The sequence below is a fragment of the Gadus chalcogrammus genome, chromosome 19, assembly GCF_026213295.1.
Source record: "Gadus chalcogrammus isolate NIFS_2021 chromosome 19, NIFS_Gcha_1.0, whole genome shotgun sequence".
NCBI classification, from domain to species: domain Eukaryota; kingdom Metazoa; phylum Chordata; class Actinopteri; order Gadiformes; family Gadidae; genus Gadus; species Gadus chalcogrammus.
The window spans coordinates 13,404,739-13,421,191 of record NC_079430.1 but is presented as its reverse complement, the minus strand read 5'-3'; the positions used below and the strand labels follow the sequence as shown (position 1 = coordinate 13,421,191).

The window sequence follows — 16,453 nt, the reverse complement described above, 5'->3', positions numbered from 1 at the left end:
AAGTTGTTTGGAACACAAAGGATAATCTATGAATAAAGGACGGGACTCGGCCCCATGATGGCATCACAGGACAACACTGATGAGGACGTTAGATAACAGGGAGGTGATTGCAGTAGTTTGTCAAATCTTGTCACGAGGAAACGCCTCAGTCTACAAGAAAGAATAACTATTTAGATTCGGTTTTGGAAGGTATTTTATTTTATTTAAGGATTTAGTTATTTTGCTATCATCTCGAAATTAAAAATATAATATTTTTTTATCTCATCTGATATTGATGGGAGAAATATGGTTAGGTTATAATTTTCACATTGCACTACTTTGATATCATTAAGAACTAAGATCTTCCACTGTCTAGAATTTGGTTTTATTTTCTCACCCGTATATTCCTCTGGCGGGCACACACACACTGTTTAACATGAAATATAAATAATATATACGTACATACTATAAATAATAGAAATGAACTATAAACCTTAAAATATAAAACAGGGGAGGAGTGCAGACGTGTGGTTGAACTCCCCCGAGGAGAGGGGGGGGGGGGGGAGCGGGGAGAGGGGATAGTGGTTGAACCAAGAGTAGGAGAGAGGGGATAGGTGATGAACTGAGAGTAGGAGAGAGGGGATAGGTGATGAACTGAGAGTAGGAGAGAGGGGATAGGTGATGAACTGAGAGAAGGAGAGAGGGGATAGGTGATGAACTGAGAGTAGGAGAGAGGGGATAGGTGATGAACTGAGAGTAGGAGAGAGGGGATAGGGGATGAACCGAGAGTAGGAGAGAGGGGATAGGTGATGAACTGAGAGTAGGAGAGAGGGGATGAACCGAGAGTAGGAGAGAGGGGATAGGTGATGAACTGAGAGTAGGAGAGAGGGGATAGGTGATGAACTGAGAGAGTGAGGCGCGGAGAGAGGGGGAGAGAGAGGAGAGACATGAGAGAGACCGAATTTTGATCTGATCAAGAGGGAGAGAGAGAGCGGGAGAGGGTGTGAACGTGATCCAGATAAGAGAGAGACCGAGAGAGAGAGAGAAGGGAGACAATGACCAACCGAAAGGGAGAGAGGGAGAGAGAGAGAGAGTCAGAGGGGTGCAAGGGGGACGGACACACACACACACACACACACACACACACACACACACACACACACACACACACACACACACACACACACACACACACACACACACACACACACACACACACACACACACACACACAGAGCTGGAGACAAAGAGAGAGTTCTGCTCGGACCGGGCCAGACCCAGGCCATTGTTGCGGTCTATGAATGGAACAGGAAGACTTTGAGGCCGTGTGGATCGGCCGGCTGGGGGGGTGGGGGGGGTGGGGGGAGTGGGGGGGGGCTCTGAGTCCTGGGAGAACCAGCGGGGGGAAGCCCTGGTGTTTGTTGTTCCTTCAGGGAGGGATGGACGGAACCTGCTTCTGATGTTCAGACAGGAGGAGGAGGAGGAGGAGGAGGAGGAGGAGGAAGAGGAGGAGGAGGAAGAGGAGAGGGGGTACAGTCTGGAGTGTGGCGAGTGAGTGATCAGGTGAGTGTGTGAGTGAGTGAGTGGCCGAGTGAGTGAGTGTGAGAGAGAGAGAGAGAGAAAGGGGGGTGTTATTGTATTTACTGATCATCAGAAACTCTTGGGGGGGGGGGGGGGGGGGGGGGGAGAGAGTGATAAGAGTCTGAACAAAGTCCTAACCTATCCTGCACGCACCAACACACACACACCAGCACACACACACACCAACACACAAACACACACACACGCCAGCTCAAACACCAAGAAACACTCTCACCATCCTCTCACAGTGCGAGAAGGTAAGAAATCTCTCCCAATCATCGCTCCTCGTTCTCTAAGACGCTTTACTCCTAAAACTCTTTCTTTAAAAACTCTGCTACTCTCCAGCACTCTGCATGACAAATTATTAATTTCAATGCTCCTTTTTGTCGCATCTAATACTTGACCCTTCTAATACTACGTATTTCTAATAATTTATACTCTAAATGCTGTATACTTTTTTTTTTTCCTCCTAATACTCTTCTTAAGTTTTGCAATTATTTATTTGGCTTTAGCGATGTATACTTTCTATTTACTTTCTACATCTGTAGGTTTAGTACGATGCAGTATCTGTTGCACACACTATGTTGTGTTATGTTGTGTTATATGACTGATCAGTTTGTCCCTTATTTTGACCGTATCTTCAAAATATCCTGTCGGCTCAAATATCAATCAAATCTCGGTAAACAAAAGCAGCATGGAACTGGAACACATACTTATTGTGAAACAAAATTTACTTATTACAAATTGTACTGCTAGTTTACTGCTAGGTATGCAGAGTAAAATTACATAGGTTACATAATCTCTTAGGTTAGCATACATAGAGGACAGTTATATAAGTTACACACTCTGTGATGTTGGTAAACTTACATTGGAGAGTTATATAAGTGACATACTCTGTGATGTTGCTATACTTACATAGGAATTATACAAGTTACATACTCTGTGATGTTGCTATACTTACATAGGAGTTATACAAGTTACATACTCTGTGATGTTGGTAATACATATAGTGAGGTCAAGAGTTACATATGTTTTGTGTCAGGTAAAACAATACAATCTCCTACAGATACCACAATAAGTACCTCAATAATATACTTAAAGACAATACTTACAGTACATTTGTATCAAGTATTGAGTACAAATCAAAGAGTAAAAGCTCAGATTTAATCTTTTCCAACCCTTTACTCTATATGCTTACTTTATTGCTCATTAATTGAGTTGACGCCCTCATCCAAAGTGAGCTCCGGTGATTTGGTTGCGTGTCGTTAAGAACAGCTGTGTGTCGGGCATCTTAAGGTCCAACAGGTAGACCGCAGACACAATGGGATCAAACCCACAACCTTTTGAACCCGCTCACCTCGTTGCAGGTCCTGCTCCGCCACACCTCCCGTTTCCTGTCTCCTGGGGGCCATTTCCTGTCAGGGCATCATGAGTGTGGACACCAAGCCACGGCGGAAGGCCTGCTGCTCCAAGCTCAAGGTCAGTACGGCCCCCCCAGACCTGTCCTCCAGACCCAGACTCAGGCCCTCATGAGGACCAGTGGACCCGCTCTCTGGCTAAGGACCAGGTCTCAGGCCCTCATGAGGACCAGTGGACCCGGTCTCTGGCTAAGGACCAGGTCTCAGGCCCTCATGAGGACCAGTGGACCCGGTCTCTGGCTAAGGACCAGGTCTCAGGCTTTCATGTAGACCAGTGGACCCGGTCTCTGGCTAAGGACCAGGTCTCAGGCTCTCCGGCTCAGGACCCGGTCTCTGGTTCAGGACTGGTCTCAGGCTCAGAACCCTCCATGGGTAGCTGGTATGCGTGGGTGGGTCGGTGGGGGGGGGGGGGGGGGGGGGTCGCTGGGTCATTGAGAGCTGACGGTATGGATGGAATGACATGGCAGGCGCTCACTGTTTCCTTATGGTGTTCATGTGTGGGAGAATCTTTACAACGTTTTACATCCCAATTAATGGTTAATGATTACTGTTTGGACCTCGGATAGGGGGCTCATCATTAAGCCTCTTTGAGATGATCAGTAGAATACAAACACAAGTTTTGAGAGGATGAAGGACGTCTAAGGAAAGGAAAGAAGTTCTGTTCCGAAGCCTGTCTGTGGAGCGATCAACTTGTTTGGGTCTATAGAGAGAACTGGGCTGAGTCTCAAAGGACATCTCAAGATAATGTTGAACATCAGGGGCCGATAAGATCTTCCCCTTTCGCCCATAAACATCAGAAAGGCACGGGCTAACTGGTTTATGGTGTGGGGGTGAGGGGCAGTTAAGGTAAGCGTGGCGTTAGCTGGGAATCCCTGACGACTTCTCTGTCTACTGAATGGAGAATCAGACTCTGGATCAGACCCTGGATCAGACCCTGGATCAGACCCTGATTTAGACCTGAATCAGACCCTGGATCAGACCCTGGATCAGACCCTGGACTAGACATGAATCTGTGGTTTTCTCGTAGGAAACGCTGTTCAAGACAAGTCATGAAATACAGTATATACTAAAAAATATATAATCCTGTTTGTAATTTATAAAATATAAAATATTTAAATGATCATTTATTAAATGCTAAAAGTCAATGTACAAATGTACATGTTCCATACACATCAAGTGCCACAGAAACGTAAAGGTGAATGATTAAGCAGGAACTCATTGCTCTGAGCTCTCTGCTAAACGATGGGTCAGACCAGACAAAGTTAATATAAAAACAAAGAATAGATAAGGCAAGCTATCCAGACAGCCTCCCATGTCCCCACATTTCCCACTTAATGTACATACAGTCAGTGGATCTGGTTTAGCGGCTGGGATACACAAGTTTAAACAAACTGTTATAGGGGAAGTGAACTCTGCAGGTTTGAACAAATAGTCTTGTTGCCACAACTTCAAAGTAAAAGTGTGTAGCAGAAATCAAAGACTTCCCCTCAGAGTAAAGCCCCTTCATACCTTAAGAGGGGGGAAGTTATCCTTTCTAGTAAAAGTCGTGAAGCCAGATTAAACAGGATCAAATCTTCTAATGTGATCAGCATCAATGCATTTGTTTCTGTTTTGGTGTGAGTGTGTTTGTGTATGTATCTGTTTGTATGTATGCATGTATTAATGTATATGTGTGTGTTTGTGCATGTGTGTCAATGTCTATGTCCTTGTCTAGGTATAGGTGTGTGTGCATGTGTGAGTTTGTCGATGTGTCAATGTGTATGGGCTTGTATAGGTAGAGGTGTGTGTCCATGGGTGTTTGTATGTATGTATTAATGTCTGTATGTGTGTGTTTGTGCATGTGTGTCAATGTGTATGTGCTTGTGTATGCATACGTGTCTGTGTGTGTTCGTATGTGTGGGTTTGTGTATGTCACAAATGGGTCCACATGGGAATGTTCATGACTATGTGTGTATGTTTATTAATTTGTGTATGTGTGTTTACCTGTGTGTGTGTGTGTGTGTTTGTTTACCTATGTGTGTGTGTGTGTGTGTGTGTGTGTATGTGTGCGTGTGTGTCTATGTGTTTACCTGTGTGTGAATGATTATTAATGCACGTACGTGTCTTTGTATTTGTGTTTATTAATACATGTGTATATGTGTGTGTGTTTACCTATGTGTGCGTGTTTATTAATGCCTGTGTGTGTATGTTTGTTAGTGCTTGTGTCTGCGTGTACCTGTTGGTGTCTGTATGTGTGTGTGCGTGTTTATTAATGCATGCATTAATGTGTGTGTGTACCTGTGTGTGTGTGTGTGTGTGTGTGTCTGTGTGAGCAGCTGTTCCTGGCAGCACTGTCCTTCTTGTATTAATGTGTGTGTGTACCTGTGTGTGTGCGTGTGTTTGTGTGTACCTGTGTACCTGTGTGTGTGTGTGTGTGTGTGTGAGCAGCTGTTCCTGGCGGCCCTGATCTTCGTGTATTAATGTGTGTGTGTGTGTGTGTGTGTGTGTGTGTGTGTGTGTGTGTGTGTGTGTGTGTGTGTGTACGTGTGTGTGTGAGCAGCTGTTCCTGGCGGCCCTGACCTTCGTGTATTAATGTGTGTGTGTGTACCTGTGTGTGTGTGTGTGAGCAGCTCTTCCTGGCGGCGCTGTCCTTTGTGTACTTCGCCAAGGCGTTCGCCGGCGGCTACATGAAGAGCTCGGTGACGCAGATCGAGAGACGCTTCGACATCCCCAGCTCCCTCATCGGGGTCATCGATGGCAGCTTCGAGATCGGTGGGCCACTCTCATCGATCACTCACTCATTCATCACTCACTCATGCATCCGGTCACTCATTCATTAGGTCACTTGGTCATACACTCATCATTCCTCCACTCACTCATCAGGTCACTAATTCATCACTGACTCATTCATCCGGTCACTAGGTCATACAGACTCATCACTCATCCACTCACTCATTCATCCAGGTCACTAGGTCATACAGACTCATCACTCATCCACTCACTCATTCATCAGGTCACTCGGTCATACACTCATCAATCGTCGGGTCATACAGGTCCATCATTCATCCACTCATTCATTCATCAGGTCTCTCGGTCATCCAGACTCATCATTCATCCACTCACTCACTCATCCATTCATCCCCAGGTAACCTGCTGGTGATAGCCTTTGTGAGCTACTTCGGGGCGAAGCTCCACCGGCCGCGGATCATCGGGGCGGGCTGCCTCGTGATGGCCATGGGCTGCTTCCTCACCGCCATGCCACACTTCTTCCAGGGACAGTGAGTCACACACACAACCACTGATACACACACACACACACACACACACACACACACACAGCTACAGACCAACGCACACACACACACACACACACACACACACACACACACACACACACACACACACACACACACACACACACACACACACACACACACACACACACACACACACACACACCTACAGACGTCTATCTTAGTGTCTACATCTTAGTGTTTGTCTGTCAGAGGAAGACAAACGTCTAGCCTTCCTCTAACAACGCTTTGTGTTCTGCAGCTATCAGTACGAGACTAGCATGTCCCATAGTTTGGACAACGCCACAGAGAGCATCCTGCCCTGTCTGACCAATCACAGCACAGTCGTGGACACCGACATGCACTCGGAGAAGTCCAGAGCAGGTAATCTGACCCTGGTTCAGCTGGTGACTAGATTATCTAATGTTGGATTCACCTGGTGTCCATCTCAGCTGGTGTGAAGTCACCTGGTGTTTAACCAACCTGGTGACCAGATCACCTGGTGACCAGCTCACCTGCTGACCGGCTTACCTGGTGACCCGCTCACCTTAACTGGTGACCAGCTAACCTGGTGACCAGATCACCTGGTGACCAGCTCACCTTAACTGGTGACCAACTCACCTGGTGACCAGCTCACCTGTTTACAATACACTCAATAAATCTGATTTTAGACCACCTGGTCTGAATCAAAGCTGTGTCCTCATGGTTCCTTCATGTGTCCTCGCCGTGTTTCCCGCCCAGCGTGTGAGAAGGAGGCGGGCTCGTCCATGTGGGTGTACGTGTTCCTTGGTAACATGCTGCGCGGCATCGGGGAGACCCCCATCACCCCCCTGGGAGTATCCTACCTGGACGACTTCTCCCGCGAGGAGAACACCGCCTTCTACATCGGTACACAAGACTCAAGAATCACCTGTTCAGAGTTCATCTAGACTCTGCATGGACCTCCCCCTTACCCCCCCACCCACACACACACACACCCCTCTTACGCACTTATTGTACGTCGTACGTCCTTGCACTTAAAAATAGTACTTAGCATTGTGTAGCATCTTATCCTAGCTATCTTTGTTGTACACGGGGAATGGGTTAACCTAGCGATTATTAGTGCTTGGTTCTATGAACACCCATACTGCACCGACAGCGATTGTTGTTTCTCTATCTTCGGACAAATGAACTTATTGTAAGTTGCTTTGGATAAAAGCGTCTGCTAAATGCCTTTAATGTAAATGTAAATATACAGACCAGTGAGATGTACTCCCTCCCCCTCTCTCTCCGTCTCTCCTTCTCCCAGCATGCATCCAGACGGTGGGTATCCTGGGGCCCATGATGGGCTTCATGTTGGGGTCATTCTGCGCTAAGGTCTACGTGGACATCGGCTCCGTGGACCTCGGTGAGCTGCCCGTCCTGTTGCCTGTATCAAAGTATTCAAGGGTTGGACGATGACGGAAAAACCAGGAACGAAGACTTGTGCCTCCTTGGGTTGAACGCCTTTGTCTGTCCTTGAGCAAGGTGTTAACCTGGTGTTAACCTGGTGTTAACCTTCTCCAATGGTTAACCTGTTAAGAGGGTAAACAGCACGGTTTGCTACGAAGGTCAATGTCTTTATGACCATGATGTCTGTGGACTTTTTCTTGTGGTCCCAATTGTTAAAAAGTAGTGAATCATTTAGGAATTTGAGGATTCAGGGTTGTTTAATTTGACCTCTGACCCTTTCTTTCATTCTACAAAGCAACTCAAGATTTGAAAAAGGAATATTTCTGTGGGTATTAAGGAATAAGTTCATAGTGATTTAGCAGAGTTTTTAACTAAGGGAAATATGAGTGAATTCGGTTATCATTAAGGAGCAGTCAGGTTATGACATTTTGCTCATGGATGTTGACAGGTTAGGCTGCGGACGTTGTGGGATTCAGACCCAGTACCTTTCTGGCTGGAAGTCTAACACCCTGACCACTATCCTGCCCCAAGCACTGGTTTCAAAAGGACCCAGCTGGGAGTAGGTTCCTAACTCAGGCCGGTTCCTCTCCCACAGACGCCTTGACCATCAACGACCAGGACTCTCGCTGGGTGGGCGCCTGGTGGCTGGGCTTCCTGGTCACCGGCGTGGTCATCCTGATGTCCGCCATCCCCTTCTTCTTCCTGCCCAAGTCCATGGCCAAGCAGGGCGAGGAGGAGGAGGAGGAGGAGGAGGAGCACGGCCGCACCGGCAAAGGGTCCAACATGGAGCACGAGAACTTCCTCCCAGGGGAGAAGGCGGGGGCGGAGAAAGAGGAGGAGAAAGAGGTCAACTTCTCCGAGTTGGCTAAAGGTATGCTGCTGTCTGTGCCCAGTGATGAGATCCACTGGGTCAACAAGAGGCTAGAATCAACATGAACCAAACAGGACGGATGTTGTCTGAAGGACGTTACACGCCAACGTGCGAGCAGCGTGCAAGCATGAAACACGTTACATTCACATTCAAGGCATTTAGACGACACTTTTATCCAAAGCGACTTACAAGAAGTACAGATGTCAGAAGAAAGAGAAACAACAATATATCTCTATCAGTACAGTAAGGATGTTCATAGAACCAAGTGCCAAGCACTAAGAATTGCTAAGTTAGCGATTGGTTAACCTAATGGAACCCAGTCCCATTTATAGGGTTAGGGGTACCATGATACGATTAGGTATATACAATGGGTGCACATTTTTATTATTTCAGAAATAATAACTATTATTATACTGTACTTTGATATGTGGACCGCCAGACTCTCAAAAGTCTTTCCTTCGGCTACACACCGGCCAACCAACAGATCAGCTCAACCTTGGACATCGCACACACAGGGACCCTAGCATGCTAAAGGTTGCACTGCTGCGCATTCTTTGTCAATAATTAACGCTGAACATACAGACGTGACCTCCGACCCCAGCATGCGTTGGTGTAAAAAGTGGTAAAAGTGTTCGTAGAAAAGATTCAGGTCAGGTTGAGAATGCAAAAATCTTCTACTCTTGTAGGTTAAACTAGCATAGATGAGCCAGCACACAGCATAGAATCACAACCATTGGCATATATCTCCCCCACCCCTCTTACCCACTTATTGTAAGTTGTGCGTCCTCACACTTAATGTACGCAGTTATTGTATGTTGTACATCCTTGTAGTTCATGTATGCATGTTGCATGTTGTACGTCCTGGCACTTGATGTACGCACCTATTGTATGTGATACGTCCTGGCACTTAAAAATAGTACTGAGCATTGTGTAGCATCATATCCTAGCTATCTCTGTTGTATACGGGGAATGGGTTAACCTAGCGTTTGTTAGTGCTTGACACTTGGTTCTATGAACATCCTTACTGTACCGACAGCAATATATTATTTGTCTTTCTTCTGACAAATGTACCTATTGTAAGTCGCTTTGGATAAAAGCGCCTGCTAAATGTTAATGTTAATCTAAATATATATGCTGATAGCTTCTATACTCAAACAAAGGATTCAACGCAACTAAACTCCTACATTACGAACGGGGATCCTCCATATGGTGACCACTTCCTGTCCCTGGTTGCAGACTTCCTGCCGTCGCTGCGGAGGCTGTTCAGTAACCGCGTGTACCCCCTCATCATCCTCACCTCCCTGGTGGCCGTGAACGGCTTCATCGGCATGATCACCTTCAAGCCCAAATACATGGAGCAGATCTACGGCCAGTCCGCCTCCAAGGCCATCTTCCTCATAGGTAACACACACACACACACACACACACACACACACACACACACACACACACACACACACACACACACACACACACACACACACACACACACACACACACACACACACACACACACACACAGTCACCACCTAAGCGATAACACACACATATGCACACACAAACACAAACATACACACCATCTTCCTCATGGGTGAAACACACACAACCACCATCTAAAGCCAACACAATAGAGGCAGCAGGTTCCTGGGGGAACAATGATGTTGTTGTTGGAAGAGGAATGGCGGCTCGCTCCCCTGAAGGAACCCCGTGTTCTCCTCTCCCTGCGTGCTCCTTTATATTTAGGCCTCTCCATCCACACATTTATCTCTCTCCCTCATCGCCCTTCATCTCCCTCTCTCTCTGCATCTCCCCCCTCCCTCCCTCCCTCCCTCCCTCCCTCCCATCTCTCTCCCCCTCTACCTTTTTCTCCCTCCTTCCCTCCCTCCCTCATTTCATATATCTCCCTTACACCTTTCCCTCCCTCCCTCCCTCCCTACTCCTTCATGCCTCTCTCTCCGCTCTCTCCCTCTCTCTGCATCTCTCCCCCTCCAACTCTCCCTCCCTCCCTTCCATATATCTCCCTTCACCCTTTCCCTCCCTCCCTCTCTCCCTCATGCGCTCCTCATCTCATACACCTCTTCCTCCCCCCTCCCCCCCCCTCCCCCAGGGAGCATGAACCTCCCGGCGGTGGCCCTGGGTGTGATCACGGGGGGTCTGATCCTGAAGAGGTACCGTCTGGGCGTGGTGGGCGCGGCCCGCATGGCCCTGGGGACCTCCATCACCTCCTTCCTCCTCCTCTTCATCCAGTTCTTCATCCACTGCGACAACGCAGAGGTGGCCGGCCTCACCGTCTCCTACCAGGGGTGAGTGGTCCGGGGGTCTGAGGGTCTCCTACCAGGGGTGAGTGGTCCGGGGGTCTGAGGGTCTCCTACCAGGGGTGAGTGGTCCGGGGGTCTGAGGGTCTCCTACCAGGGGTGAGTGGTCCGGGGGTCTGAGGGTCTGATACCAGGGGTGGGGGGTCCGGGGGTCTGAGGGTCTGATACCAGGGGTGAGTGGTCCGGGGGTCTGAGGGTCTGATACCAGGGGTGAGTGGTCCGGGGATCTGAGGGTCTAATACCAGGGGCGGGTGGTCTGGGGGTCTGAGGGTCTAATACCAGGGGTGGGTGGTCTGGGGTCTAATACCAGGGTAGGTTTGAGGCTCTGAGTGGTCTACCAGGGGTGAGTGCAGGTCTGAGTCCTGCTTGAATCACAGCGTGCGACACTGGCCTGTGGACCACAGACAATGAGGCTCGTGGAGATCCTGGGATTAGCATCGCTACGTACCGATCCAAGAATCCATTTGGAATCTTAACCGACTTTGAACCCAATTTTTTCACCCAAGAAGCAAAGTCGAACAGAATCGTGAGATACCAAATGATCTTGTTATTGTTGACGTGTCTGTCTGTCTGTCTGTCTGTCTGTCTGTCTGTCTGTCTCACGGCCGTCATACCCAGTGTGTGTCCCGTGTCCCCCCCCCCCCCCGCGCTCCTCACCCAGTGTGTGACGGCCGTGTCCCGCCCCCCCCCCCCCCGCTCCTCACCCAGTGTGTGACGGCCGTGTCCCCCCCCCCCTCCAGGCTCCCCGCGGTGTCCTACCAGCCCGTCTCCATGGTGTCGGGGTGCAACATGGGCTGCTCCTGCTCGCTGCGGCACTGGGACCCGGTGTGCTCCTCCAACGGCCTCAGCTACGCCTCCCCCTGCCTGGCCGGCTGCCAGACCTCCACCGGGGCGGGCAAGGAGATGGTGAGCAGGGCGGGGCCCGGGGAGATCTGGACCGGACCGGATTAGATTGGATTAGGAGCAGATCATCGGGTCAATGTTACTAGATTAAATGGGATTAGATTATATTTAAATCGGTTCCGATTCGATTCAATCGGATTTCCTGAAATCGGGTCAGATTAAAATCGGATTATTTGTTGATTATCGGATCAATTGTATTCGATTAAATCGGATCGTATTAGATCGCACTCAATTTAATCCAATCGGATCCTATCATTTTAATTTCAATGAGATCAATTCAAATGACATCAGATTAGATGTTCAGATTAGATTCCCCCAAACTAACATGAAGCTCCACCCCTCAGGTGTTCCACAACTGCACCTGTGTGGGCGAGATGCTGCGGCCGGCGGGCAACAGCTCGGTGGTGCTGGGCCAGTGCCCGCGGCACGGCAACTGTGACTACATGTTCAAGCTCTACATGGGCTTCACTGTGCTGTTCGCCTTCGTGTCCGCCTGCGGAGGAACGCCCGGGTACATCGTCCTGCTCAGGTGAGAGAGAGACAGAGATGAGGATTGTCTAAACTAGCCCTAAGCTATCCCTTAAGCTAGCCCTAAAGTTAGCCATACAGCTATCCCTTAAGCTAGCCCTAAAGCTAGCCAAAAAGCTATCACTTAAGCTAACCCTAAAGTTAGCCATAAAGCTATCCCTTAAAATAGCCCTAAGGCTAGCCCTAAAGCTATCCCTTAAGCTAGCCCTAAAGCTAGCCCTAAAGCTAGCTCTAAGCTAGGCCCAAAGCTAGCGCTAAAGGGAGCTGCTAGAGTACTGAGCTGTCCTGTGTTTCCAGATCCATCCAGCCGGACCTCAAGTCCCTGGCTCTAGGGATGCAGACCCTGATAGTCCGGACCCTGGGTGAGTCAAATCCCACCAGGCTGACCGTGTGTGTGACTGAGTGTGTGTGTGTATGTGTGTGTCTGTGCTAATGTAAAGTTAAAGGTGTGTGTGTGTGTGTGTGTGTGTGTCTGTGCTAATGTAAAGTTAAAGGTGTGTGTGTGTGTGTGTGTGTGTGTCTGTGCTAATGTAAAGTTAAAGGTGTGTGTGTGTGTGTGTGTGTGTGTGTGTGTGTGTATTTATATATGTGTGTGTGTGTATCTTCAGGTGGGATCCCGCCTCCCATATACTTTGGGGCGCTGATTGACAGGACGTGTCTGAAGTGGGGGACCAAGCGATGCGGGGGCCGGGGCGCCTGCCGTCTCTACGAGGCCAACGCCTTCAGGTACCACTTCCTGCTCAAGTCCCGCCCTTCCTCTTCCTGTTAACGTCTGTTTACCCCCCCTTCCCAAAAAATATTTCTCAATTGTAAAAAAAAAAAAAAAAAAACTTAAAGGTCCCATATTATACCACCAGGTGTGAGTGTGACTAGCCGTAACAAGCCGTTTTGAAAAGCTGCCTCTAGTGACATCACAAGTTGGTGTGTCCACCTAGATGAGCAACGTTTGCTACAGTCCACTGGGTAGGCTGGTAGACTGATCGATCCAGCACACAGGAGGACACGCCCACTTGTGATGTCAGAAGAGGCAGATTAATTTCAAAACGGCTAATCCCACTCACACCCGGTGGTGCAATACGTCCCCTTTAATCGTTGGAGCGCTGTGCTGCGATCCGTCCCCAGGATGACCTTCCTGGGCCTGATCTACTCGCTGTACCTGGTGGCCAACCTGCTGTGGTGCGCCCTCTACTACCGCGTGGTGCAGCGCGCCCGCAAGGCGTCGCTACGGAAACAGGCCAAGCTGCAGCAGAACGGACAGACAGACGGGCCGACGGCGCGACCGGCCAGCGTCGTAATGGGGGACCGGGGCGACGCCGACCGGGAGAGCACCATCTAACCCCGCCCCCGTCCCCCCCGTCTCCCCCGTCCCCCCCCGCCCCCCCCCCGTCCCCCTGTCACGGACCGAGCTCTCACCACAGGGGGTCTGTCGAAGCGGTCGCCACGGAGATATGAAAACGGGGGTCGTCTGGGAAACAGCGCCGCCCACCCGGCCCCACACCCCTCCTTGATGTACACTTCGGGGTCTCACTGAGCCCAGACCCCCTCGGACCCCCTGGAGGGACACACAGCTCTCACACGTCTTATCCCGTCGTGAGGTTTATAAATAACACACTTCGATTTCAGATAAAAAATAGAAAACTATACAAAAAATATGATGCATATATATATGGAGTTATATATATAAATGATTTACGTGCTTCATTTTTTCAAACCCCCCCATACAACATCGCCGAAGCTACGTGAGACCACGGGTTACCCCAGTTACCCCAGTATCACCAGTTACACAAGTATCACCAGTATCACCCGTTACACAAGTTAAACAATTTAAACCAGTATCACCAGTTACACCGTTACCTCATTACACTAGTTACACCAGACACACAAGTTACCCAAATTACCCAAGTTACCAGGTCCCACTCAGACGCTGGACTGTTGCCTGATTGGCCTTATTGTTTCACTATGAAATCTGTATCCATACACGTTTGTTTTTGTCAGTATTAATATATAAAACACCAATATCATATCTTAGCCTGATTGAACCTATATTTTTTACTCTGTAAAAAAACTGTTTATATTTGTATGTATCTGGTATTAAATGACATAAAGAGTAACAAACATTATTACTAGGAGCCAAGTTGTGTTTCATAGAGAATCTGACAGTCCTAGATGTTTATTTGAGCCGATCAGAAGAAGCAGTTAGTGTTTCCCCAGAGATGACGAGAGATGAATGCAGAACAGTATTGTCAGGATTGTCAAACCAGAACCTGGGAATATCAACAAGACAGAATTACATGATTGTCCATCAACAAGGTTGTCCTATACCTGGAGACCACCACAACATTCCCCTGTGTTTACTCGGTAAACCTCACCGATGGCCCTGGACTTCAAGCGGTATAAAACTCAGTTTATGAGTTGAATGCCCGAAGGGTTACGAATCTCCCAATGGGAAAACCCATTGATGTTGGAAATGGGCAGCAAGTGTATTATTACGCACATTTCATTTATTCATAACCAGTGTGGTCACTGCTGTTGTCAACTGTTCAAAGGCTCTTCTATCTTTTACTTTTTATTTCCTTCTGGCTTTGCTGCTTCAGGTTTAGTATGCGCTCCTGACGTCACCTCACTCCAACAGGTGGTGCTGTGAACAGCTTTATATCCATGTGGAAAATCACGTGACATACTCTTCCCTCCCACTATTGAGCAAGGCGTTGATCCCATACAACTTTTTACTGCTCATAAACTGCTGTCAGGGTGTGTGGTTGAATGAATGATGGGCATAATGAATGAATAAATGTTTTTTTTTTATGTTTTTTTTATTTTTTTTTCCAGATAAAACATTAAGAACATTTTCTTATTTACTTATTATTCTTATTTATTTATATTGATCTGGATCAATCAGGGTCAAATGGTCAAACGGGTCAATGTGAGGCTAAATGCTGACCCAATACCCAATTTTATGATCAATGCATACACAAAATGCATACATGAAATCACTATAGTTTGAGTAACTTAAATTATTACATTCATGCTCTGCATCGACAACAGAACTTCTCCCAGAGATGTCATCGTTGGAAAAACGCCAACATAAATAAACACTACAACATGAAACGGAAACATCACAATGGAAGACGTGTTATGATGTCATGCACAAAGCGAGACACAAAATGATTGGATTGAAATTGAATGAACAATATTTATGTAAGACTTATTTTCTATTATCTTTAGTCTTTTTTCTAGAACTGTATGTTGCGTGTCTTTCAAAGCACAGATTCCCTCCTGCAGTGGGCCAAATGTTTCTACATCGGTGTAGAAACACACAGATCAACGCACGTGACACACACACTCCTCAGAGTACGTTTTCCTCCTCGGGGAACGTTTCCTCACCCCAACGTACATTCCTGTCCCTCCTGGAGAGCAGCACTGCACCCGGCCAGTCTGATACCGCTCAGGAATGCTGGGAACGTTATAAAGTTAATCCCTGGAGAACCAATCCTCTTGTGACCACGGCTGCTCCACAAAGCCCCCCCCAATCCTCCCCTCGCCCCCCTCCCATTTTCATTAAAATGCTCTTTTACCCCCAGGTGTGCGGAGCCGTTACAAGCCGTTTACAAACCAACCCTTTAGTGACATCACAAGTTGGCGTGTCAGAGGTTATTTTGCTGACGCTTTCGTCCAAAGCGACTCACGACATCATGCACACAACAACAGAAGAGTCAACCATGCAGGGTGACAGCCAGCTCGTCAGGAGTTGGCTGTGTTGATCACGCAGCAGAATCCCAACGCACCTTGAGTGTGGCCATCTTGTGAGTACTGCCCTCTAGCCATGGCCGCCAACAACCAGGGATAGCATTGGTTCAAACGTACAGCAGGGTGTAGTTTCCTTACCCAGCCGTCTGCGGGTGTAGCCCCATAGCAACGCATGTTCCCACAGAACCTACGGTGAATGTGGCTAACCCTCAGCCAGCAGCCTACAAACCAAATACATAATCCTTACACAAACTCACCCACCTCAACAAGATTTTACATTTTCTGAGACAGATTCCACGTGGCAGGCTCCTTTGTGGATGTACCAAACGGTTTGGTGTGAAGGAACCATCCTCACTGGGGTTGGCCTGCAGGTGGCTCTCGTTAGAAAGCAGCCAGCCTGAAGAGATC

At 48.2% G+C, this 16,453-nt stretch overlaps 2 protein-coding genes across 2 annotated transcripts in view; one reads left to right on the top strand and one right to left on the bottom strand.

Moving 5' to 3' along the window:
• Positions 1-2,972, bottom strand: part of LOC130372855 (proton myo-inositol cotransporter-like) — a 40,105-nt gene extending 37,133 nt beyond the window's left edge. The window contains exon 1 of the mRNA XM_056579016.1: positions 2,918-2,972. Coding sequence (XP_056434991.1) covers positions 2,918-2,972 — 55 coding nt within the window. The remainder of the gene's footprint in view (positions 1-2,917) is intronic.
• On the top strand, positions 1,722-15,434 carry LOC130372605 (solute carrier organic anion transporter family member 1C1-like). The gene is made up of 15 exons (XM_056578707.1): positions 1,722-1,817; positions 2,928-3,039; positions 5,588-5,729; positions 6,103-6,235; positions 6,513-6,634; positions 6,992-7,138; positions 7,539-7,637; positions 8,277-8,552; positions 9,789-9,953; positions 10,660-10,855; positions 11,608-11,773; positions 12,115-12,299; positions 12,596-12,660; positions 12,907-13,024; positions 13,421-15,434. The coding sequence occupies exons 2-15, from the start codon at positions 2,989-2,991 to the stop codon at positions 13,632-13,634; spliced, it is 2,079 nt and encodes a 692-aa protein (XP_056434682.1). The 5' UTR covers positions 1,722-1,817; positions 2,928-2,988; the 3' UTR covers positions 13,635-15,434.
• The last annotated feature ends 1,019 nt before the right edge of the window (positions 15,435-16,453 follow it).

Bases quoted from the DNA above. Each gene is read 5' to 3' on its own strand.
- LOC130372605 (XM_056578707.1), top strand. From the start codon at position 2,989: ATGAGTGTGGACACCAAGCCACGGCGGAAGGCCTGCTGCTCCAAGCTC. The intron at 10,856-11,607 runs GTGAGTGGTCCG...CCCCCCCTCCAG, and splicing joins CTCACCGTCTCCTACCAGGG to GCTCCCCGCGGTGTCCTACC. The intron at 12,300-12,595 runs GTGAGAGAGAGA...CTGTGTTTCCAG, and splicing joins GGGTACATCGTCCTGCTCAG to ATCCATCCAGCCGGACCTCA.